Source organism: Armigeres subalbatus, chromosome 1 (genome assembly GCF_024139115.2).
Source record: "Armigeres subalbatus isolate Guangzhou_Male chromosome 1, GZ_Asu_2, whole genome shotgun sequence".
NCBI lineage: Eukaryota > Metazoa > Arthropoda > Insecta > Diptera > Culicidae > Armigeres > Armigeres subalbatus.
Window position 1 is genome coordinate 75666461 of NC_085139.1, and position 24861 is coordinate 75691321.

Genomic DNA, 24861 nt, shown 5'->3' on the forward strand with positions numbered 1-24861 from the left:
ACTACTGAGTAGCTGGTCTTCGGTAAGGCCAAGCTGACTCAGAGTATTCTCCACTTCGCTCTCACACGACTGAGAGAGGCAGTCGTCACCTTGAGGGTTGTTTGTAAAATTTGTACTCATTTTTGGTCCCACGAGTAGCTAGGGAAATAAATGTCCGCTGCACCAGTGCCCCGCCGTAGTGCAGTAAGGGCTGCTTACTGGGATGTTCGCCCTGGTGCACCCCAGGCTCCGTACGCGGTTGAGCATGTTTAGAACCCCCTCAACCATTCTGCCCTCGGCACGGGTCGCATGACACCTTGGCATTGGGGTTTATCCATTTTTGCTTTACACGATGGCCATGAATAACAGCCATCGCAACCTTCCTCCTTTACCAGGGCTTAGGACCTGTAGCTCAAGTTCTCAATAGTTTCACAATCTTTCGGACATGCAACTACGGAGAACCATCATTGCTAGCGGAGTTAAGATTGCTTTCAGCTCATCCCACCACTTCGTAACATTTTGGTACGGGAATCCATTATGTAGTCATGTAGAATCCCTAATTTACTTAAAAGAAACTATTTCTCAATTTCTAAGCCATTGTGATACTGTATCAATAACCCGAAAGCTTTTTATCCCTTATTTCAGAAGCACATTAAATTCTCGACACCATATTTTTGTACCTAGTATAACTTCATGAGAAATGCTCCGATTTTGAATTTTAATGCACGAAAAGAAAGCTCTTGACGAATACTAAGAGAATCTGAATTACTACTTTTCCAATGTTTGTACTTTTTGTATAGTATCAATTATACGACTATTTTCGTAACGCAATGTCACTGTTTTTAAAGTACAAATATCTCATGAAAACTGAAATTTTCGAAGCAATAAAGTATGCATCCAAAAAGATCATTAAAAGCTGTATTTAATTACGTATTCACCAATACATTTGCACCAAAATATGTGCGATGGAGCACATTTGTAAAAATTTGATTGATTGATTCTTTTTTCATACTAAAAGTCTGCTACTTTAATTGTCCATTAAACAATGATCCCAATGTTGTAAATTAGCGTAGGAGAACGTGAAGTGACAAAACTAATGTCTGCATCGAAGAGCACAAAATTGTATAGTGCGGAATCGATCGTGTTGTAGAAGATTATTAAACGAAACACATTTATCTTGCGTTGGTTTGATGTGAAACACAGTTTTCGTCTTCTTGTTTTCAAATTAACTTCGTTTATAATAAATATTTTGTCGCTTACCAAGGGGTTCCACATAAATTACCTTCTCAACTAACCAACGATTCCTTTCCCGTAGCGCTCACGGAGATGCAGAGCATTCCTCGGTCTATTATAACAATGAGTGTTAAACTAATTCTCCTCTCCTAATCCTAAATTGACTATAAGCACGTGACCAGCATCATTATTGGTCATGAATTGGTAACTCCGAAGCAAGTATACAATAAGAATAACTTTTTTGTATCCCAAGAATATTATTTAATTGGTGAGCTGTGCATATTTTCTGTTTCTCGGCCAATCATGATTAGTAACTATGATGTGTACTGTTAATCAAGCTGATAAGCTCTTATTTGACTATTTGCACAATATGTAAGGAACAATGTAAGGGGCCCTCCTTAGCCGTGCGGTAAGATGCGCGGCTACAAAGCAAGACCATGCTGAGGGTGGCTGGGTTCGATTCCCGGTGCCGGTCTAGACAATTTTCGGATTGGAAATTGTCTCGACTTTCCTGGGCATAAAAGTATCATCGTGTTAGCCTCATGATATACGAATGCAGAAATGGTAACTTGGCTTAGAAACCTCGCGGTTAATAACTGTGGAAGTGCTTAATGAACACTAAGCTGCGAGGCGGCAATGCCCCAGTGGGGGATGTAATGCCAACGAAGAAGAAGAAGAAGAAGAAGAAGTAAGGAACATTGCCGATTTGTGAGCATTTCTAGATCTTCGCATGGAAATTGCAAAAAAAATTCAGAACGGGTTGAAAGATCATTAAAATTGCTGAAAGTTCTTTACTTAAGATTGCTTTCAGCTCATACTGACCATAACAGCTGTTCTCATATGCCAAGGACACACTGACAATCGCTCAGCTTGTCGAGCTCATTGTATATAAGACTATGGGTCTGTGAAATTCAATCGGAAATACATATCTTCGTGCATTTTAGAAAGGTGCACAGTATTCTTCTAGTGACAAATGTATGCTATATATCTAGACCAACATTTGAAAAGGGCGTAACAGCCAAAATTTATTCCTTCTGATTCTTTGTCCCCAAATATAGCTTTATATGTAGACGAAGAATAAGAAGGAATAAATTTTGGCTATGACGCCCTTTTCAAATGTTGGTTTAGATATGTAGACGAAGAATAAGGAATGCATTTTGACTGATACGCTCTTTTCAAATGTTGGTCTAGTAATATCAATTCTCTATCTGCGTATACGCCTGGCGGATGTGGAAATGTGGATACATAATTGAGTATCCCACTAAATAAAAAATAATTCATTTTCTTGGTACTTTAGTACATTAGTTGGTACTTAGTCCACGCTCACAAGACAATATGAAGTATGCTTCACCATAATTCTTAAGTGAACTAAGGTTTTAAACGAAATTTGAATCCGTATATGAAAAATCCTACAATTTCTTACTGATATAAAACTGATATAAAATTGTTCAGATTCGGGAGCACACGCTCCACGATGAATTCCTTTGAAAGCGGCACAAATGCTGGGGTATTGTCTTATCGTCAATGGTATATGCGGCGAGAATACGGCGATTTATCACATGTTATTGTAATTCTTTTGGTCGCAAACAGTTATTCGACTTCGAAAAAGTGAATTCAGAATTGCGTACAAAATGTAAAACCAATTTAATAAAAATTCCGCGGAAAAAAAAATAAAATTTCGTTTCGTTTCGAAAAATTTCGAATTAAATGAACCTTGATTTCGTATCGTTTCGAAGTCTCGAAAGAAATCTTTATTTCGTTTCGTTTCGTTCCGAATCAACATAGACATTTTAAATTTCGTTTCATTTCGTTTCGTTAGGAAAAAGTGTGTTATCGCATACCCTTAGTTATTGTATGTGTTGGATGGGTGGTGTTTTGATTAATATTTGTGTTGTGTTCATTCGTTTGCTTTTTTAGTGTATGCGTTTACCGTTTAACGGTTGTTAATACTGAGGCTATAATTCCTACATTAACACTATTTCTAGTTCTCTTCAATACCATACTGTTATTTAAGTATTGCCTTATTATTGATTTATTCAGACTAAGGCCGAAGTGGCCTGTGCGGTATATAAGAGTCTTCTCCATTCGGCTCGGTCCATGGCTACACGTCGCCAACCACGCAGTCTACGGAGGGTCCGCAAGTCATCTTCCACCTGATCGATCCACCCTGCCCGCTGCGCACCTCGCCTTCTTGTGCCCGTCGGATCGTTGTCGAGAACCATTTTCGCCGGGTTACTGTCCGACATTCTGGCTACGTGCCCGGCCCACCGCAGTCGTCCGATTTTCGCGGTGTGAACGATGGATGGTTCTCCCAACAGCTGATGCATCTCGTGGTTCATTCGCCTCCTCCACGTACCGTCCGCCATCTGCACCCCACCATAGATGGTACGCAGCACTTTCCTTTCGAAAACTCCAAGTGCGCGTTGGTCCTCCACGAGCATCGTCCAGGTCTCGTGTCCGTAGAGGACTACCGGTCTAATGAGCGTTTTGTAGATTGTCAGTTTGGTACGGCGGCGAACTCCATTCGATCGGAGCGTCTTGCGGAGTCCAAAGTACGTACGATTTCCAGCCACTATGCGTCTCCGAATTTCTCTGCTGGTGTCATTTTCGGCAGTCACCAGTGAGCCCAAGTACACAAATTCTTCTACTCGCGATGCAAACTCGCGGTGGGTGGCTCACATTGTCTTCTCTTGAACCTCTTCCTATTATGTAGTTCGTCTTCGACGTGTTGATGACAAGTCCGATCCGCTTGGCTTCCCTCTTCAGTCTAATGTAGGCTTCTTCCATCTTCTCAAAGTTACATGCCATAATATCTATGTCGTCGGCGAAACCAAATAGGGGTTAATCCCTGCTCTTCGCATTACCCCTTCCAAATCGATGTTGAATAGCAGACACGAAAGACCATCACCTTGCCGTAACCCTCTGCGGGTTTCGAAGGGACTCGAGAATGCCCCTGAAACTCGAACTACGCACATCACCCGATCCATCGTCGCTTTGATCAACCGTGTCAGTTTATCCGGAAAACCGTGTTCGTGCATTAGCTGCCGATCGATTGTATCATATGCGGCTTTAAAGTCGATGAATAGATGATGTGTGGGCACGTTGTATTCGCGGCATTTCTGCAGTACTTGGCGAATGGCGAATACCTGGTCCGTGGTGGAGCGTTCGCCCATAAAACCCGCCTGGTACTACCCCACGAACTCCCTTGCAGTTGGTGCTAGTCGACGGCATAAAATTTGGGAGAGTACCTTGTAGGCGGCGTTCAGCAATGTGATTGCGCGGTAATTGCTACAATCCAGGTTATCGCCCTTTTTGTAGATGAGACACACGACACCTTCCATCCGCTCCTGCGGCAAAATTTCCTCCTCCCAAATCTTGGTAATGACCCAGTGCAGCGCTCTAGCCAGTGCCTCACTACCGTGTTTAAATAGCTCTCCTGGTAGTTGGTCAACCCCAGGGGCTTTTTTGTTCTTCAGCCGGCCAACCTCCTTCTGGATTTCCTAGAGATCCGAAGCCGGTAAAATAATGTCTTGTGCGCGTTCTCCCAGGTCCATCACCATACCGCCATCTTCGTCTGCCACATCGCCATTCAGGTGCTCTTCGTAGTGCTGCCGCCACCTTTGAATCACCTCACGGTTTCCGTTTATGTCCTTACACATATCAGGCTGTGGCACGTGACCCTTACGTGAACGGTTTAACTTCTCATAGAACTTTCGTGTGTTATTAGCGCGGTACAGTTACTCCGTCTCTTCACGGTCTCGATCTTCCTGCTGGCGCTTTTCCTCCGGAAAATCGAGTTTTGTCTGTTCCGCGCCTGTTTATATCGTGCCTCGTTCGCCCTCGTGCGGTTTTGCAGCAATCTCGCCCATGCTGCATTCTTCTCTTCCACTAACTGCTCACATTCGCCGTCATACCAGTCGTTTCTCTGATCCGGGGCACCGTGCCAAGTGCAGCGGTTGCGGTGCTACCAATGGCGGATCGAATATCTCTCCAACCATCTTCACGAGACGCTGTGCCTTGCTGCTCTTCCGTTGGGAGTGCCACTTCCAGCTCTGCGCGTGTTCTTGGGTTAGTTTACCGTCTTGTAGCCGCCAAATGTTTAGCCGCGGCGTCCGACTTCGACGCGTCTTGTTCACCGTCGAGAGTTTTGAGCGCAGGCATACTGCAACGAGGTAGTGGTCGAATTCAATATTCGCACTGTGGTAAGTGCGGACGTTCGTGATGTCGGAGAAGGATTTACCGTCGATTAGAACGTGGTCGATTTGGTTTTCCGTTTCTTGGATAGGTGATCTCCATGTGGCCTTGTGGATATTTTTGCGGGGAAAGAAGGTGCTTCGGACTACCATTCCGCGGGAGACTGTGAAGTTTATGCATCGTTGGCCTTTGTCAGTCGATACGGTGTGCAGGCTATCCGGTCCGATGACCGGTCTATACATTTCCTCGCTTCCTACCTGTGCGTTCATGTCACCGATGACGATTTTGACGTCCCGCAGTGGGCATCCATCGTATGTCTGCTCCAGATGTGCGTAGAACGCTTCTTTATCGTCGTCGGGTCTCCCTTCGTATGGGCAGTGCACGTTGATGATGATATAGTTGAAGAAACGGCCTTTAATCCTCAGCTTGCACATCCTTGCGTTGATTGGCTGCCTCCCAATCACACGATGGCGCATCTTACCCACCACTATGAAGCCGGTTACCAGCTCGTTGGTGGTGCCACAGCTTTGGTAGAAGGTAGCCGCTCGATGCCCGCTTTTCCACACTTTCTGTCCTGTCCAGCAAATCTCGTGCAGCGCCACGACGTCGAAGTTGCGGGATGAAATTCATCGTAGATCATCCTGTCGCAACCTGCGAAACCTAGCGACTTGCAGTTCCATGTTCCAAGCTTCCAATCGTGATCCTGAATTCGTCGCCTAGGTCTTTGACGATTATATCGAGTCGCATTATCTCTTATATTGTTCGTAATGATTGGTTTTCCAGGCGGCTTATTGGGCCTGCGCAAACCTCCTGTCTCGTCGGAGGGCCGTCGTGTCAGGACTGTTTAGCGTCCCACCTAACACCAGGACACCAGGCTTTGAGCGGCACACGGTCGCTTTGGTGGGGCCTACTTGCGGATACATGCAGCTTTTTATAGAGGCTTAACAGGGCCCACTGTTAAACCTCACCACATCCTAGGCAAGCCCCACAACTCGCAGATGGCCTGGGGAGTGATCGTCAAGCCCTTGGACATAGTCTCTGCTGCCCGCATGACTTTTATTTTATTTTTAGTTTTCTAATAGATGAAGTAGATCAAATCTCTTCACCAGTTATAGGCTTCCATTGGTATGCAAATATCACCACTTTATTCAATTGGACGAAAGTTATGAACCACCTTTCCCTACAGTGTAGGGTTTTTAAAGCCGAATGCCGATTGGCAGAATTGTTGAAAAAATTTAGATAGCCAGTAGTGACAAGTATTGGAAAGTGAATAGTGATAAAGTGTGAAATGAAAAGCGTGTGAGAAGTGAGAAAAGAGAGGTAGGAATTGAGAAGTGAAAAGTAAGATGTGAAAAGTGAGAAGTGAGAAGTGAAAAAAAAGGAACGAGAAGTGAAAATGGAGTAATGAGGAGGGAGAAGTGAGAAATGAGGGCCGAGGAGTGAGAAGTGAGTTTCGAAAGTGAGATGTGACAAGTGAGGTGTGAGAAATGAAAATTTTAAAATTCATTTTACTGTGGTAGAGTCGACTGTAACGTTCAATCATAAATTATGAGTAATACGGCTACGCAGTCTCATCTAATTGAAACGAGTTTTATTTATCGTCCGACGGGATCAATCCCGTGTCGAAACGTCGGACGATAAATAAAACTCGTTTCAATTAGATGAGACTGCGTAGCCGTATTACTCATAATTTATGGTTTTTTTTTGTGTCTTTATTAAAGAGACTTTCAGCCCAAGGCTGGCTCGTCTCCGATAATAATTTATGGTAAAATTTATTCTTATTTATTCCAACTTTTTCCTTCTCTTTTCTCTCTTTTTCCTTCTTTTGTCTGCGTGATTCTTATTTTTTTTATCTTTTTTTTCCTGTTTTTCCTTCCTTCCACCCTCTTCCGTCTATTTTTTTCCCTTCTTCGTTTTTTGCTCTCTTCCTTATTTCTTCTTCTTTGTCCCTTCTATCTACTTTCTTCCGCTTTCTTTCTTTTTTCTCCTTTCTTCTTTATTTTATTTTGTCTTTATTTACGAGACTTTCAGCCAAAGGCTGGCTCGTCCAATACCTTCCTTATTTCTTCTTTCTCTTTGTACCTTCCTTAATCCTTCTTTCTTTTTGCTTCCTTTTCCTTCTTCTTTATTCATATTCGCTTTTTGCTTTTTCCTTCGTTCTTCTTCATTCTTTCCTCTTTCTTCTTCGTTTTTTACTGTTTCCCTCTCCCTTCTTCAGTCTTCTTTAAAGACAGGAACACCGTCTTCGACCAGAGGTCGTACAGACTGAACACTTAACACCTAGACAACGGACAGGACACATAACACCCAGTGGACCGGTGGAGAATTTTTCGATCACGAAAAGTTTTCTCCTTACCGGGGCGGGAATCGAACCCACGCTCCATAACCCATGCGTCTAGACGATTGACGTCGCTAACCGCACGGCCACGAAGCCCCTGCGTCTTTTGTCGTATATCTCACCTCTCACTTCTTACTTTTTAACATTCCGCTTCTCACTTCCTCAATTATCATCTCTTGCTTTTGTTTTTATCACTACTCATTTTCCACTTCTCACTTCTCATCATTTGCTTGTTACTGCACATATTCCACTGCTCAGTGCACATTATCATTTCTCGGTACCCTCTTCTCTCTACTCCGTACTATCGTCGAACATCTCACTTAATAAGAAAACAATTCTAACTATCGGCCAACCGGCACAATCGGGAAGGACAGTTTGGCCGAAAACCATTCGGAAACACACCATTAAGCCGAAAGTCGATTGGTCGAAAAGAGCATTTTGTCGAATAGGTCATTCGGCGGATAGATCATTTGACCTAAAATGCCGTTATACATTAATGGTTTGGCAAAAAGAACCACTGTAAAAATGAGTGCGAAATGCGGAGCACTTCTAACTTCGAAATTCTCACTTTTAACAATGAGAAATGAGTTAGTGAGTAATAAGGTAAGAAAATTAAGGAGTGAAACGTCTCACTACTTACTTCTCAGAGATGAACCGGTCAAAGATATGAAAAACTTACTTTTCACTCTTCATTTCTCACTTCTCAATGCAAAAACGGAGAAGTGCGAAATGACAAGTAGGAAGAAAAAAGTGAGATGTTTCACTTCTCACTCCCCCTATCTTACTTCTCACTGTGAAAAGTGAGTAGTGTGAAGTGAAAAATAAGACATCTCACTACTCGCTATGCACTTCTTACTTTACGCGGTGAGAATTGAAAAATGATGAGTGAGAATTGAGAGATAAGACATCTTATTTCTCACTTCTCTATAATCATTTTTCACTTTTCTCCGCAAAGTGAGATGAACGAAGTGAGAAGTGGAAAAATGGATGTGAGAAATGAGTCGTTTCATTTTTCACACCTTATTTTTTACTTCCCTATTCTCACTGTGAAAAATGAGTAGAGCGAAAAAGTGAGACGTCTTATTTTTCACTCATCATTTCTTATATCTCACTTCGCACAGCGAAAGTGAGAAGTTCGAAATAAGAAGTTTGAAATGAGAAGTAAGAAACAAGAAGCGAGAAATGACGAGTGAGAAATGAGACGTTTCACTTATTATTTCGCAATCCTCACTTTTCACAGTGAGAAGTAAGAAATAAGGAGAGATAAATTCTTGCCTCGCCTAATGTTAGGAATTTGAGCACCTGTCTAGCATAGTGGGGTTGAGGGTTTAAACTAAGGGTATGCGATAACACACTTTTTCTTGACGAAACGAAACGAAACGAAATAAAAATGATTTCCGTGGCTTGGAAACAAAACGAAATCCAATTTAATTCGGAATTTGACGAAACTAAACGAAATTTTAATTTTTTTTCCGCGGAATTTGTATTCAATTGTTTTATTTACCATTAACTGATAACTGTTTTAATGATAAATAATTGTTTTGGGACCAACAGTATTTTAGTAAAAAAAAATAATCAGACTATACAATAACGATGAGATCTCATTTACAAACCATTAAGGGTAAGGCATTTTCGCGCTGCTGTGTAAAACAATATTAAATACATAACCACCACACCGGTTCCCTCACATTTGGAGTATTTTCAATGTAATTTATTGTGGAACCTATGCCTCCGAATCAGGTCATTTTTATATCAGTTTGTGATAAATTCATCTTATTATGCGCATCTTGGTATTTCTCTTAAAAATGAAGATGGACTTGCTAAAACATATTCTGTTATTGTCCTATCGTTATGGTTTTGAGTTGTTTCAACATCATCAGATGAGTAATTTCATTTATTTATTTTTTCATCTGGTGAGATTTCTGTTTACATCATTTGCGTTTTTCACATTTGTCAGGCATGTATACGTAAACAGAAGACTGATAATAGCATACATTAACCCACTTAAGGAATCCTCTGCACCATTCTAAAACCCACAAAGATATGATCGGATTGTGGTAGGAAACTGTCCATGGCAACAGTTTTCCCGTTTTGGAGTAATATTTTTAAAACCTCAATCCTTTTTTACGTCAAGACAAAAAACAGAAACACGTAAAAAGAATATGACCTAAAGAAATTGTTTGCTTAGATTACTTAATCAATTGATTTTTGGACACTTTTAAATATGATAGGTACATAATCATAGCAGTCCAAAGACCCAATTTGGATATGTTAACATCACCATGTTCCTGGTCTTCCAAAAATTTCCTGTAATTTAGGCTTTCAAGCTTCCTCACCTCTGTCGGCCTTTTTGATACGGTGCATGCTCCCAGCGGTCCATTTATCAATATTCCTAGCGATTCATGATTCAAATTGGACATGTCTGCAACATGTGTTTGAATATGTCATTCCATGCCGTTTAAAAAAAGAATTATTCCTAACTTTCATGAAATCATCATTTTATTCTACTCAGTTTAAGGTTGTCCTATTTTGGAAAAAAAAAGTCTAATTGACGCAAATTTCAGTAGATCCGGCATTGCGTGCATTTATATTTTTGATTTTGAAGGCTTTCAGAGGAAATGAATGCAAATATTTTAATGGACTTTTGTTTTTCCATTCAGTATGGATAAAAATAGATCTTTCAGATTAGCATTGATTACCATATTAAACAATCAAAGCTGTCTAAACAATATTATTTTGAATCAGCAAATGTTTTTACTTGAAAATTTCTAACCAGGTAACCAGCAAACTAACCTACGTATTCATTGATTCGGAATTGGATTCTGAGTAAAGGTAAATAAAAAAAATGAATATCATATAATTTCGAACCCAACCTTCATGGTTTTGTTCAGCGGCGTAGCCGAAATTTTTCGATTTATTCAAGTTAAAATTTGCTCCGTTAAATTCCACGGAATTTGGTTTCGAATCACCAGAAACGATTTTTTTTTCTTCGAAATACCGCATATCCTTAGTTTAAACCTCGCTCAACGAAGTGGTGACCTCCAATACATTTTCCGAACCTTATTTTTCATATGCAGTAATTTTTTTTCTTTATTAAAATGTTTTTTTTTTATATTTAGAGATCATCACTAAACATAGTAACTATTTGAATATAGTATTTTAAAATTCTATGTGCTAATGTACAGCATGAAGATGTAATACGAAAAATGTAACCGTGCCTTCCGCTCATCCTTCGGTGTGAGACGAGCTCACGACCCCAATACGCAGGTGCTTCGCCAGCTAAGCTAAGATATGGGCCTCCGTCGGCCTTCGCAGCCAAGCGACTACTGATGAATCAAAAATACTATTCAAACGCATGGTTCAGCACTTCAATCTATATTTAGTACGATCTTTTCCACAAAGTTTGCTACATGCAATTTAAATGAGGGTTAGTGTTTATTAAATATACCACAAAAGTTCAACTCAATGGACGCAGTGATTCTCCGCCCCAACAAAAAAATAGTGTTTATTAATGTATGACAGCTATACAAAATCTCAGTCAAGAAATCAAACCTTAGTTTATGAAATAAACTAAATTAATAAACAAAGAAGTTCATTTGACCTTTCCCTTCAAAAATGTTGATTTGCTCAATCGATTATTTATTTCATTTAAGGACAACTTTCCCCTGAAGAACTCATATTTTTAACGCCTATAAGTTTTTTTTTCAAATTTAGGAACAAAAAATGGAAAAAGTGCTGTTGTTCAAGATTGGCCAAACATTTTCCCGCTTTACGGTTTTTGTTTTCGATTTTAAAATAGTGAGAGTCTTCAAAAATATAAAAAAAATACAGAAATACCTTAAATATACCATAAATAAGCCAAAAACTCGACTGAGATAATAAAACAAGATGCAATTTTTGACGGGAAAGGTCAATTGGTAAAAGCAGTTAACATTATTACATAAATTACTAAGGTGTTCCTAACGTTTATAATGATCCTTTTATTTTCGTACTCTCCGTTACAGAAAAATGGGAGCTGGGGCGGATACTTTGTGATATTTGGATCTCGCTCGATGTCCTGCTATGTACGGCATCGATCCTTAGTCTGTGTGCCATCAGTGTCGATAGGTATGTATGCACGCTTGGTGCGAAGATAAACATCGATGATGAACGGCCAATATTTAAGGCGCATTTTTCGATTACCAGATACTTGGCTGTCACTCAGCCCTTGACGTACTCAAAACGAAGGCGTTCCAAACGACTTGCCCTGTTGATGATCTTCGTCGTTTGGCTCGTGGCGCTGGCCATTACGTGTCCCCCAATCCTCGGTTGGTAAGTGTTGCCTCACGATACGTACAATTTATTAGCTCAACTTCATCACGTACATAGAATCCCATTCATAAATCATCAAAGAAAACCCCAGGCGCGATATTAAAGCTTCTCTGACGAAATGTTCAATATTAAACCAAAATGAATACCAAATTCAGTACTAGCATACTCGCCATCCTTTCCCCCGGAACACTCGCTTCTCGAAATATGATCTTTTTAATATTGCCTACATGTAGCTTCGGTATCGTCAACAATGTTGTGTTTCATCACCCACCTACGCGCGCGCCGTGAATGATTGAAGAACTCCGATTTCCACTTCTCAGAAGGAAGGGCTCTTACACTTAGGAGTATTCGTTTTGGTTTGATTTCCGCGCGGCAAAGAAACGGAAAACAAAGTTCGTCTTGTATGCTGCTGAGTAAGACGAGTACAGACGGTGCAGCAACGTACCATGTGTACTAGCAATCAAATATTAATTTCGGGATTTGCTTTCGCCGACCTCACGTATTCAATTCCTTTCATCGGTTTATCTACATAATAACTTTCCTTCTACTGTTTTATTTTCTCCCCCATCAACATAGGTACGACCAGGATCGAGAACGGCACGAGTGCCAGTACAATCAGAACAAGGGCTACGTGGTGTTTTCGGCCATGGGCTCGTTTTTCATTCCGATGAGCGTCATGCTGTACGTGTACTCGAAGATTTGCTGCGTGCTCACGTCTCGTCAGCACCGGATGACCAAAACCGAGGTAATGATGGGGCTCATACCTGTTGCTGCGTGCAGCAGTTGATTACTTGAAACGTTTTACTGTTAAGGTAGTATTCGAGTAGTTGTTGCACGCCATGTGTGAGTAGGTACACCTCTTATTTGTTTGTTTTGGATGTTTTTAAACGGGGAATGCATAATTTTATGTTGGTGCACTTAAAAGAAATTATGTCAGACGTTTGAAATAGACATTAGAAGCTTTTATTTTCCCATACCCATCAACACAATCGACTAGTCTTTCTGTGTACTTTGACAATGTGACGCACAAGGAATGAAAAAAACTTGAATAAAAAATTTAGGTAGATTGTGATGTGTTTTTTCATCTACCCAAAATATAAAAAATGCAGCTAGGTTTCCCATGTCTAAAGTGTCTTTATAAATATAACCTCACGCCACGGGAAAATGTTTCGCCGAATTCTGGTCCCTATCCATTTTAAATGAGGTGGAATTATAAATCTTTCATGCTCAAATCCTGCGAATCCCGCTTCTTTGCTAACTCATATAACAAAATCCGGTGACAAAACACCAGAGATGTGAGGCTGTCCTAATCATTCCAATTGGTGCGCACTTTGTCAAATTAAAACCAATTGTGAAAAAAACCCTCGATAAAAATTAGCTTTTCAATTAGGATTTTAAATACAGGATCTCTTCGGCCTTAACGTAGATAAGTGGTAAATATGAGAAAGTTTCATTTTTATCACACACTGATTTAGCCTTTAGTTAGTTCAGATTTAAGGAAAGATCCTAAAGAGACCTGATGCGATAGTTAATGCCCGAAGATAGGATTCCAGGAAAATGGTTCGAATAGTCACGTTCGATTATGTTCGTAGTTCGAGTTTTTTTCCTCTGGGTGAATTGGACCATGTAGAAATTACAATTTTTTAAACTAAAACTAAACTTAACTTAATTTATACTAAAGGTACAAGGAGATAATCGTTGAAATAAAAGATTGCAACGATTTTTGTCTAAAATTGGAATTTTTCTGTTGGACTTTAGTTGCAGTTCTCTATTTATAAGAAAACCAAATTGCTCATCACCAAAAAAAGAATTGTTATTAATATGAACCATCATTCTATTTAAAATAATCTTTTCAAACACCTTGCTTATTGAAGAAAGCAAACTGACTGGGCGATAACTAGAAGCTTCAGCTGGATTTTTGTCCGGCTTTAAAATTGGAACAATTTTCTATTTATCTGGGAAGTATGCCAATTGAAAACATTTGTTAAATAAATTAACCAAAGGATAAAAAGCTCTCAGGAAGTTTTTTGATAAGCATAAAGTAAATACCATCATCACCACACAGGAGACTTGAATGAGCATGAGCATGAGCATGAGCATGATTGACCGCCCACGGTTGCTACTCCGTTATTGCCAGGTCAGCTGTAATTACACAGAGAACCAACAGATGAAGTTTGGGACTAACAACATCTTCAATGTGTAAAAACTGGTGACCCAAAAATAAGCAATACCAGCGCCGGCCGTGTCCGAATGCAGGTCAATTAAGGAATATGTAGGAAATTGTTGACGTGATACTCGCTTTGATAGAAGCCGACGAGTCATCTGCACTTCCACGAGAAATCACTGGGATGTTGGATACATGGGGTAGGGAGTGTGGCAGGGTTCATTTTGGTAAACGGACTGCCGTGTATAGAGTGTAGTTTGATTAAAAACAAGAACAATCGAACAAACGCTAATTATTTTAAACATCGACCGCACTACACAACTGGACGCGAACTAAATTTTCACTTTCTGATTAATTTACTCACCCGCACAAAGCAGAACAAAATATCGGTGACCGGCTGATCGTTTTGCTTTCCGCACTAAGCAAAACTAAATTTCGACGACCGGCCGATGCTCTGCTTACTGGAGAAACACGACTGAACTAGAAACAAATTTTCTCTTTCTGATTAATTTACTCACCTGCACAATGCAGAACAAAATCTCGGTGACCGGCCGATCGTTTTGCTTTCCGCACAAAGCAAAACTACATACGACGACCGACCGATGCTCTGCTTACTGGAAAAACACGACTGCACAAGAAATTACTTTTCACTTTTCAATAATACATAACAAATTATTCATTGATGACAAATGTCACTTTACATTTAGCAGGAATTGATTTTTTCATATGTAGGTGTACACAAATTTATCTACTGAATTTTTCGGGTATATAAGTATACAGGGTGTCTACTACCTGGAAAAACCTGGAAAACCTGGAATTATCAGGGAATTTCTCCTCACCTGGAAAAAACCTGGAATTATCAGGGAATTCCTGACATAATCAGGGAAATTTCAATACCCGGTGATCATGAGTGAAATTCTATCAAAAGATGAAAAAAATCCTTACAAATATTTGAATGAATATTCCAATCGAATCTATTAAAAATGTAGTGAACATTAATGGATCGTTGTTCCGCAAAAAACGTTTTGCCATCTTCAAAATAATTCCTTGAGAATTTCCGAAGCTATTTTTGGTGAAATCTAGGAATTTATTCGGGGAATCAATTAAACATTGCTTTGTAAATTCTTTTGAGTATTCCCTCGGAAATTCTTTAGGAATAAATAAAAAAATACTAAATTAGTTAGGATTTTTCAAAGCAATTCCTGGAGGAACTTCGGAAGGAATCTCGGGATCAGTTTTTCAAGGAATATCCGGAGGAATTTTCAAAGAAATCACCTGAAGAGATTTTTGAAAAAAAAGTGTAAGTGATTTGTGAAGATTTTTTGCTAAAGGAATTCTTGAAATAATAGCCGAAGGAATCCCGAATGGATTTTTCAACGGAGTTTCTAAAGGTATTCTCGTCGAATTTCCAAAGAATTTGTAAAAAGCAAAATATCCGGAAAAACTCCTCCAGGTGTTTTCTAAAGTTTTCCTCAAGATACTTCTGCATGAGTTCCTAAAAAATCGCAAGGAATTTCAAAAGAATACCCGAAGCATTTTCCGAAGGTTTTTACAGTAAAGCTATAAGTAATAGAACCCTGGTGGCGCTTTGTAACCATTAAAAATTTTCTGCCAAAACCTACTTAATAACCTACTCAGATTACGATTAGATTATTTATCGTAACAAATATCGCGTTAAAGTGGAAAAACAGAATTGAATGTATGGGGATGGCATCAGGTTGTTGTTTATCATGATATTTATGATCATAAATGGCGTTATCTAAATAGGCTATAAATTGACCGGGACCGCTTGACACTTATAATACCGGTACCTTGGCTGCTAGGTCTAAACAAACTAGATGTTGGTCACAAACAAAAACAAACTAGATGTTGGTCACGCGAACAAGAGCCACAATAGTAATCTCGGGTATACCCCGTGTCAGGTATAAGGACGTTAGGCATAAAGGATGTTAAGCATAAATGCCCAAAAAACAGCCCACGACATAAAAAAGGTAGTATTACGCCTAACGTCCTTATGCCTAACGTCATGGACCCCACCCAATCTCATATTTTTGCATCAACACATTTACTGAAGGAGTTTTCGCAAGAAGTTCTGAAGGAATTTCTGAGGAAACTCCCAAACATATTTCCGGAACAATTCCTTAAGAGAATTTCTACCTAAGCTACCTACCTAAGCATTTTCCGGAACCATTCCTTGAGATGTTTTCTAAAGTTTTTGCAAAGAAATATTCAAATGAAATCCTGTACGAAGTACGAAGCAATGCTTAATGTTCCCTCTTTGAAGGAATTTCTGTAATCATTTCCGGAGGATTTTCCGATGGTATCTATGGAGAAATTTTCGAAGGAATCCTGGAGGAATTTCCTATGCGATTCCTGTAGGTATTTTTGATTGAATGGCTGAAGTAATTTCTGGGTGAATTTGCGAAGGAATTCCTGGAAGAATTTCTTAAATGATTTACAACATTGTTTTTGTAAGGCAACTAAATTTCGCAATATTCACTTGTTTAAATCGATTTTTTCGCTGGTAAAATCTATATATGGAAAGTTTGTTTTTACCTGGAAATTAATGTAAAACACCTGGAGAAAACCTGGAAAAATCCGGGAATTCCGTTTTTGCAGATGAGTAGACACCCTGGTATAACTCCGTTTTTCATAACTCGAGAACTGAATGATTATAATTATTTTTAACAAACACGTGTAGTTATCATTCATTTTTTTGTAGACAGGCATTATATCTACAATCTAATATCTGAAATCCTACTGATAATTGAAACATTAAGTTGGGCCAAAACGCCACAAAGCACTTTACCTATTATTGAGTTATCTTATAAAAAGGTATTGATTTCACCTTAACAAAATAATAATAATAAAAAAGTTTGATCTTGTATGTAGTTGTATGCAGCTCGCCTTCATCCTGGATTGATTCTTGCTCTTGCGTAAACTAATGTGCTTGAAATATATGCTTTAACCTATAAGGCTCAAATGATCAATTGTCTGGATCACATTATCAATCAGTGTTTCAGGAATTTGAGATAATTTTATGTATTACACACCAAAATTTGGCCTCAATTTGGATAAACATTATTACAAAATTTATTTTGTTGCCACAGATCCAGAGTTTGGTTTGAGATTCAAAAAATAGTAATCTTAACATTTCAATTTGTTGAAGTTCCCCAAAAGGTTTCAACATTGTCACTAAAAATAAACTTAAAAATTACTTTTTGAGATTATCATTAAAGTTTCGAGCGAATAAATTGTTTACGATATTTGATACTTCAGAGTTACTTTTCAAATATCATGGGATAAATTTTTTAAAGGAGATTTAAAATTCGTGATGACAAACTGCTACACTTAAAAAACTATAACTGTGAGCAAATATTCGATACTACCGCGATCTATAGCAACTGTTAACAACATTAAATGTGTACCTCTGATAGAAATATGAGTAAATAATTTGACATTATTAGACATTTTTGTTCACAAAATCAAAATTGGACATACCTGGACCTCGAAGACCTTACCGACCGTCAAAAATACTATCGAAAAAACTCGGGTTCTGGTACATCCCTGCTATTCACCAGCCAGCTCTTTCCAAATCATTCGGTCCAATCCCTCGCTGATTGGAGACCACGGTATTTGAACTGTTGGTCATAGTATCCCCTCGAAATCGGCGACCTGGTTTCTTAATAAATCTGTTCTGATGTTTCAAGTGGTCATTCAAGCCAAATTGAACTCTTCGATCGGGACTCGACAACTGGGATTCGGAAATTTCTTCAGGCTTCAAGTTTGAAATTTGTAAAAGGTAGAAGAAAACTGCTAAATGTGACGGGACATTTTTTTTGCATCCGCCTTCAATCACAGCGCACTACGATCCATCCATCATCACCACACAGGAGACTTGAATCCGTTAAAACTAAACTAATTGTTGAAGGATTTCTAGCGGAAGCAAAACAGTTTAGTCCATTGGGATATTGTATCGTACAATAATCCGCAGTACAGCCTTCAAATAAATTTTACCGTTGGAATTACTTTAAGCATTATTCCATGGAAGGTGTTTGGCATTGAAGTCACCAATTATGAAAAAAATTGTTGCGAGTCAAAATTTGAAGATCAGCCCTCAACAAATTCCTTTGGTGCCTATTGCACTTGGGAAGGCAATTAAGCAGCAATAAAATGGTCCAAAATGTGTTTCAACAGAAACTCCCAAGGTTTAAAAAACTTTGGTTTCGAATAAAGGGGGAAGGGTCGTTTAGCCTAAACCCATCTTTTACTTTTCTTACTTATGAATCCGGTCCAAAGGGCCGACTTGAAAGATCTCCATCCTGAGCGTTGCCCAGCTATCGCTTTAACCTGTTGCCAGGTAGATTTCGTTTATTAGACCTGCTTTAACCTGTTGCCAGTAGACTTCTTTTATTTTTGACGTAAACTACGTCTAAGGGGAAGACTCAGATACAGGGTGCAAAACCGAAATTTCCAAATTCGAGACCGTCACGAAATTAGGATAGATTTCAAACGCTAATAGCGTCTTTATCTTTCGATGGATTTTCGACATTTGCTTATCAATCGATTCAGAAACTCTCCAGCAATTTGCCAATTCTATTGATACTATTGATTATCAACGTTAAACTATTGAAAATGTTATTTCTTTCCAAACCGGGTGAAAAATTCAATTCCGTTCATAAATCCCCAACACGGACATCAGATTGCAGTAAGGTACGGGCCTTTTGATACACTGCTTCGTTTTCCCTGTGTATAAAAAGCCCCAAGTTTCGCGTGCGCGCGTCATTTTCATTCTGGATGTCACGGCGAGCAGACCAGGGCGTCCATTAGCGGTCCCAGTGACAACGGGCTGTCTCAGCGGTGGTGGTGCGGATGAATTTTTTTTCGGTCGGTGGTGGTGGCGGTCGTGGAAGCAGCAGCACATCATTTTCATCCGTGTCTCATTTTCGGCGGATCTGGCAATCGACGGCGTTCGTTGAGCCGAATCATCGGATGGCGGTCGCGCAGCCCAGTGGCTGCTGTTAATAAGGCACATAAGTGGCAATTAATCGGTTCTTTTCGGGACCATCATTATATTTGGGAGGAAGGTTAAGTTGAAATAATTTTCCTAAATGCAACCGTTAGGAACTGGAAAATTCTTCGGTGAAATTTTCTAGCGTAATTCGGAGTTATATGATTTTAGTGATTGAGAATGTTGATATTAGACGAACTTTCTTCATAGAACGAAGCATAATTGTTAGGCATCGGTAGCGGAATCATAGCATTAGTGCCGGTCCGAGCATAGGCTGTCATCGGAAGATTGCTACAGCAATTTATTCACTAATGTGGCGTTTGCAACGATTTGGATGTTGTCGGCACAACATGAAATTTTCCCGCGAGACTTTAATTTTGTATTTTTCCTGTTGATGATTGAAAAAGAAATCGGTTCCGAGATGAACTTTATTCAAAGCGCAACCCTAACGTCGGTAGTTGAATCCCAAGCAAGTATCGGAAAGAGACCATGCAAACAATTGATTCGCATTATGACTGAAGAAAATTGTATGGCTTGTATGGCAGTATTGATGTTTGCTACAGATTTTTTCACGTAAGCTTCGTCTAAGGGGAAGACTCAGATACAGGGTTTGAAATGGAAATTTCCAAATTCGAGACTGTCACAAAAATTAGGATTTCAAACGCTAACAGCGTCTTTATCTTTCGATGGATTTTCGACATTTGCTTATCAATCGAATCGGAAACCCTTCAGCAATTTGCCAAATCTATTGATACTATTGATTATCATTAATGCTTAATTTTTTTCTACAACAAATATGATTTTGAAAAAGTATCACCGGCGCGTGCTTATTCACAATCTACATGCTGATACATTTACAGTTACATCAAACAACTGAAAACCGAAATACGCCACTCCAAAATTACGAGGTGACAATGTTAGAAAGAGACAAAATATAGGAAAAATAACACAGTGTGTAGTGCCTCCCCGAGTCACCTTAAGGGAAGATACTTTAATTACGTAACGCAAAAATTGGGCATTTCAACAACCCCCCTCCCCCCTTATATCACACTTTTTGTATGAAGCATCTAAAAATTATGTATGGGTCGTCACACTTCGCCCAACCCCCCTCCCCCTCTAAGCGTTAGGTAATTTGTGGACGCTCCCAAGAGCCACTTTCATTGATGGTAGCCGATCGTTAGTACTTCATATCAAATATCATATCATATCATAGCATATCAAAGAATTTTGTGGCCAAATTCCATAAAATTTGGTCAACAAAAACCCCCCTGACAATAATAAAACAAAACCTGCCAAAGCCGTCATTCCCCCTATTTCAGACAAGAAAATTCAATCTGAGCGCTGCTAATGTTGATGACGACGACCGCGCGACCCACACCATCGCCGGGAATAAAATTTCCGGTAGGAGCTCCGCCGATGCCGAACCACTGGTAGTGGTATCACTACCACGGTCTGCTCTCCGCGACATCTCGAACGAAATGGCTCGCGCGCGCGGAAGGGCTGCTTTCTTGTAATCAATAAAGTTGAACCTGTAGCCACGCCCCTTTGGGGGGTGTGTGATGGTTACACAATATTTGCAGTCATACCGGACAACAAAGAGGCGGGACTAATGAGCCATCTTTATTGATTATAAGAAAACTGCTCTCCCGCGCGCGCGTGGCATTTCAGCACCTAAAAACCATGGATGAGTTGAATCATCGTATGTTTTCTGTATGTATGTAGAATCACTGTATGTATGTAGAATCACGAGCGCGCGTCAAACGGAGAAGCTGCAAAAATGTTTTCGCATGGATGACTATCTACCAATATTATAAGTCTTTCTCTGAATCGTGCTCTCGTGATTCTACTACCGACGGAAAACAATCTGCCATCACCAAGCAATTAAGTTTTACTTTGATCAAAATTCATCTCGCCTCAAGTTGTGACATAAGAGCTACTTTCATTGATGGTAGCCAATCGTTAGTAGGGGAAATCACGGCTTTGTTCTATTATTGTCAGGGGGTTTTCTGTAACTAATTATGCTTAAATTTGGCCAAAACATTCTTTGCATATCAAAAAATATTGTGGCCAAATTTCATAAAATTTGGCCAACAAAAACCCCCTGACAATAGAACAAAACCTGCCAAAGCCGTCATCCCCCCTACTTCATACAATGAAATTTAATCTGAGCGCTGCTAATGTTAATGACGACGACCGCGCGACCCACACCATGGCCGGGAATAAAACTTCTGGTAGGTGCTCCGCAGATGCCAAAGGTGGTACCACGGTCTGCTCTTCGCGACATCTCAAACGAAATGGCTCGCGCGCGCGAAAGAGCTACTTTCTTGTAATCAATAAAGTTGAACCTGTAGCCACGCCCCTTTGGTGAGTGTGTGACGGTTGCACAATATTTGCATTCATACCGGACAACAAAGAGGCGGGACTAATAAGCCATCTTTATTGATTATAAGAAAACTGCTCTCCCGCGCGCGCGAGGCATTTCATTTGAAATGTCGTGGAGAGCGGTTCCAGCATCGGTGGAGTTGCTGAGAGAATTAATCGGTTCTTCTCAGGGCCACCATTCTATACAAAGGAAGAGGCGAGGCGAATATTATTCAATGAGCAAATTAGCCACTTGGCGACGCCATAATGTTGCCGTCCGTAGCAGAATCACGAGTGCGCCCGGGGGAAAATTCTATATAATATGAATTCGTATGAATGGCATCAGTGGCAGCCAAGTGAAAAATGTCGGAAGTGAATCACAAGCGTGCGTCGGAGGGAGTTGCTGGAGTAAATATATTCATATGAATGGTAAATTGGTAATGTGATCGCATTTTGACGTGAACTACGGGGGAGACTCTGATACAGGGTATAAGATGAAAATTTCAAAATTGAGGACCGTCACGTGGTCATGTAAGATTTTAAAAGATAATCTTTATCTTTTGATGGATTTTTGAGATTTACATATCAAATGAATTTGAAACTCTCCACCAATTTGCAAATGTTATTGAAATTTTTGATTATCAACGTTAAACTAGTGGAAATTTCAATTCCTTCCAAACCCAGTAAAAATTCAGACCCAATCAATAATCCTGCAACCCCAACACGGACATTTTGGCGAGGCAAAACGCCCTAGTGGCAATAACCTACAAAGTACTTGCGTCTCCACGGACTATCCATACTAGAATGCTGATTCGCCGACGCGTGGTACTTTATTCCCTAGGAGCTGCCAGCTAAAAGGCGTTTTGCCTCATGAGTTTTCCGGCAACAGAATATCACCACTTTTTTGAAATGTGAATATTATCAATATGATTGAGATTTTTGACAATTTTTGAATGGCATCAACTAGCTATCTTGTTTAACTGATGCATAATGTAAAAATACCCATGAATAGCGTTACAAATAAGACAATAGAGCAGTGTTTGCTTAGCTAGGGCATATTGCCCCCCCTTCTCCTAATTGCTGATAGTGAATGGAGTCATTTAAAGTAAATCAATTCTTTGGATTACCATCATTACCGTGGAAAAACGGTGTTAAGCTGAGAGGATTTTCCAAAGTGCAACAACTTGTGACCAGCACACTCTTGGCGTTCAATAAAATCTTCTAGCAAGATTCTGAATTTGGTTATGTGCTGTCAGTGATTTCCAATGCGTACCATTGAGAAAAATAACAATATAAAATTGGTCAATTGGAGACAAACTTCGGTTAGTTACGCAGAACTTCGGTTAGTTAGGAAATTTAAATGCAAGGATGATATCAGTAGCAGTCAGCTAAAATTTTTATTTTTGCTGCTAGGGATTGGAATTGCACATTATCGAAGGTTAATCGGTTCTTTTTAGAACCAAAATTTTATACAAAAGAATATTAACCGAAACTAATTTTATTCAAAGTGCAAATTATTATTTGCAATAAAAATACCCAAATTAAATTAAGCTCATTCAGAATATTTTTCGAAAAATAAGAAAAAACAACAATGAAATTGATTTTTTTCAAGTGAAACCCCTAATAAATTAAACAAACAAAACTAAACTTCTCATATTATATAAAACTCGAGAATTAAAAAAATTTGACTTAATTACATGAATATATCAGCTACTTTCAAAATGTAAATTTTTAATTGTCGTATCCAACAAATTTTATGTTTTGAATATTGCTCGACACCAGTGTTGTCTCAAAAGTAATCAAAAGAACAATTTTGTAATATTCATGAATTATGGGTCTTGCTAGGTTCTTCATTTCACCAAACGGTTTTACGTAGTTTACGTCGGGCGGTCGTGTCTTGTACACAACCCTTATGATTTTTTGCTGATGAGCAGTTCCGCTTTTGTCATTGACATTCAACCACTTTTCACTAAAATTTACGAATTTGATCCGACTTAATAAAATCAGAAGAGAATTCTACTAGGATTGCTTTTCTTCATATGGAGAGCATTTCACAGTGATTGGTATTAAGGTTTGATTAAAATTGATTAATTTTAAGTTGCTTTTGTTTATATTATAATAAACTGATCCAAAATTATTTATCAGATCACTTTTAACAGGTAAACTATCCATGTACAAAATCTGATAGATTACTCATGACAGAGCTATGGTGTTACCTAAAGCAGCATAGGCTAGATGTACCAGTCGTGGCTATAGCACCAGTTGTCGCACTAGTGTTTTATATGCCAAATGGCCAATCAAATCACCGCAAAACAAGTTTATATCAATAAAGCATATTTTTTTTGTCTTTATTATCGAGACTTTCAGCCCGAGGCTGGCTCGTCTCGTAACAATAAACCATATTCATATGATACGATAAAACCTTTTGATCTCCTCCAAAACAAGCAAAGCATAATTGTAAAAATTGATTTTGCTTAAACAGTTGTCGCACTAGTGGTGCCAATTTGGCCAATCCCATAAAAAAAACAATGGGATTTGCCAAATAGGAACCAAAATTAAGAATAGTGCCAAACCTGGTGCATGCGTTCCTATTATGGATTAATCAATTTTGAGGATTATAACCAACTTTATTGTGGTTTTCACAGCTGTTCTAAGGAGCAGGAAGTAAAAACTTTCGCTTGATGTATAAAGTCCATCCATATGCCTTTTACTTATTTAAAAAAAATGTTATTCTTATGTATGGCGACAATTGGTACACCCACCCTACTTGGGCCAATAATGTGTAATACTTTATATCATACTGATTGCATACCTGATATTATACTATCAGGAAAAAAAATCGTTGTTTACCTTAGTGTAATTTGTTGTGAATTGTAGCAAGGATGTTTTCGATCATTTAGTTAGATATAGGTTCGATAATTTAGTATAGTTTGTCAATAACTCATTCCATAGAGGTTAAATTTCAAACGTGATGTATGGCGGACTTCTAGTGCGAAGGTTTTTACAACTCTGCCTTATTGTTGCTTCTTTTGCAATAATAACAGAGTGATACCGCTAGTTTCAGTAACTTATACTGACTGATTGATTTTTTTTATTATTCAGTATAAGTTATTATAAACAAGTGCTTTAACTCTGTTATTAATTGAATTAAAGCAACAAACTATAAGGCAGAGCTGTCGAAAAATATTCGCATCAGAAGTCCACCATAAAATATGTTTTGACATTTAACCTCTGGAATGAGTTATTGACAAACTGAATGATCGAACTTAG

At 39.1% G+C, this 24861-nt stretch overlaps 1 protein-coding gene across 1 annotated transcript in view; it reads left to right on the plus strand.

The window, feature by feature from the left end:
- Positions 1-24861, plus strand: part of LOC134227314 (probable G-protein coupled receptor No18) — a 203736-nt gene that overhangs the window by 165245 nt on the left and 13630 nt on the right. The window contains exons 3-5 of the mRNA XM_062708701.1: positions 11749-11851; positions 11930-12055; positions 12632-12800. Coding sequence (XP_062564685.1) covers positions 11749-11851; positions 11930-12055; positions 12632-12800 — 398 coding nt within the window. The remainder of the gene's footprint in view (positions 1-11748; positions 11852-11929; positions 12056-12631; positions 12801-24861) is intronic.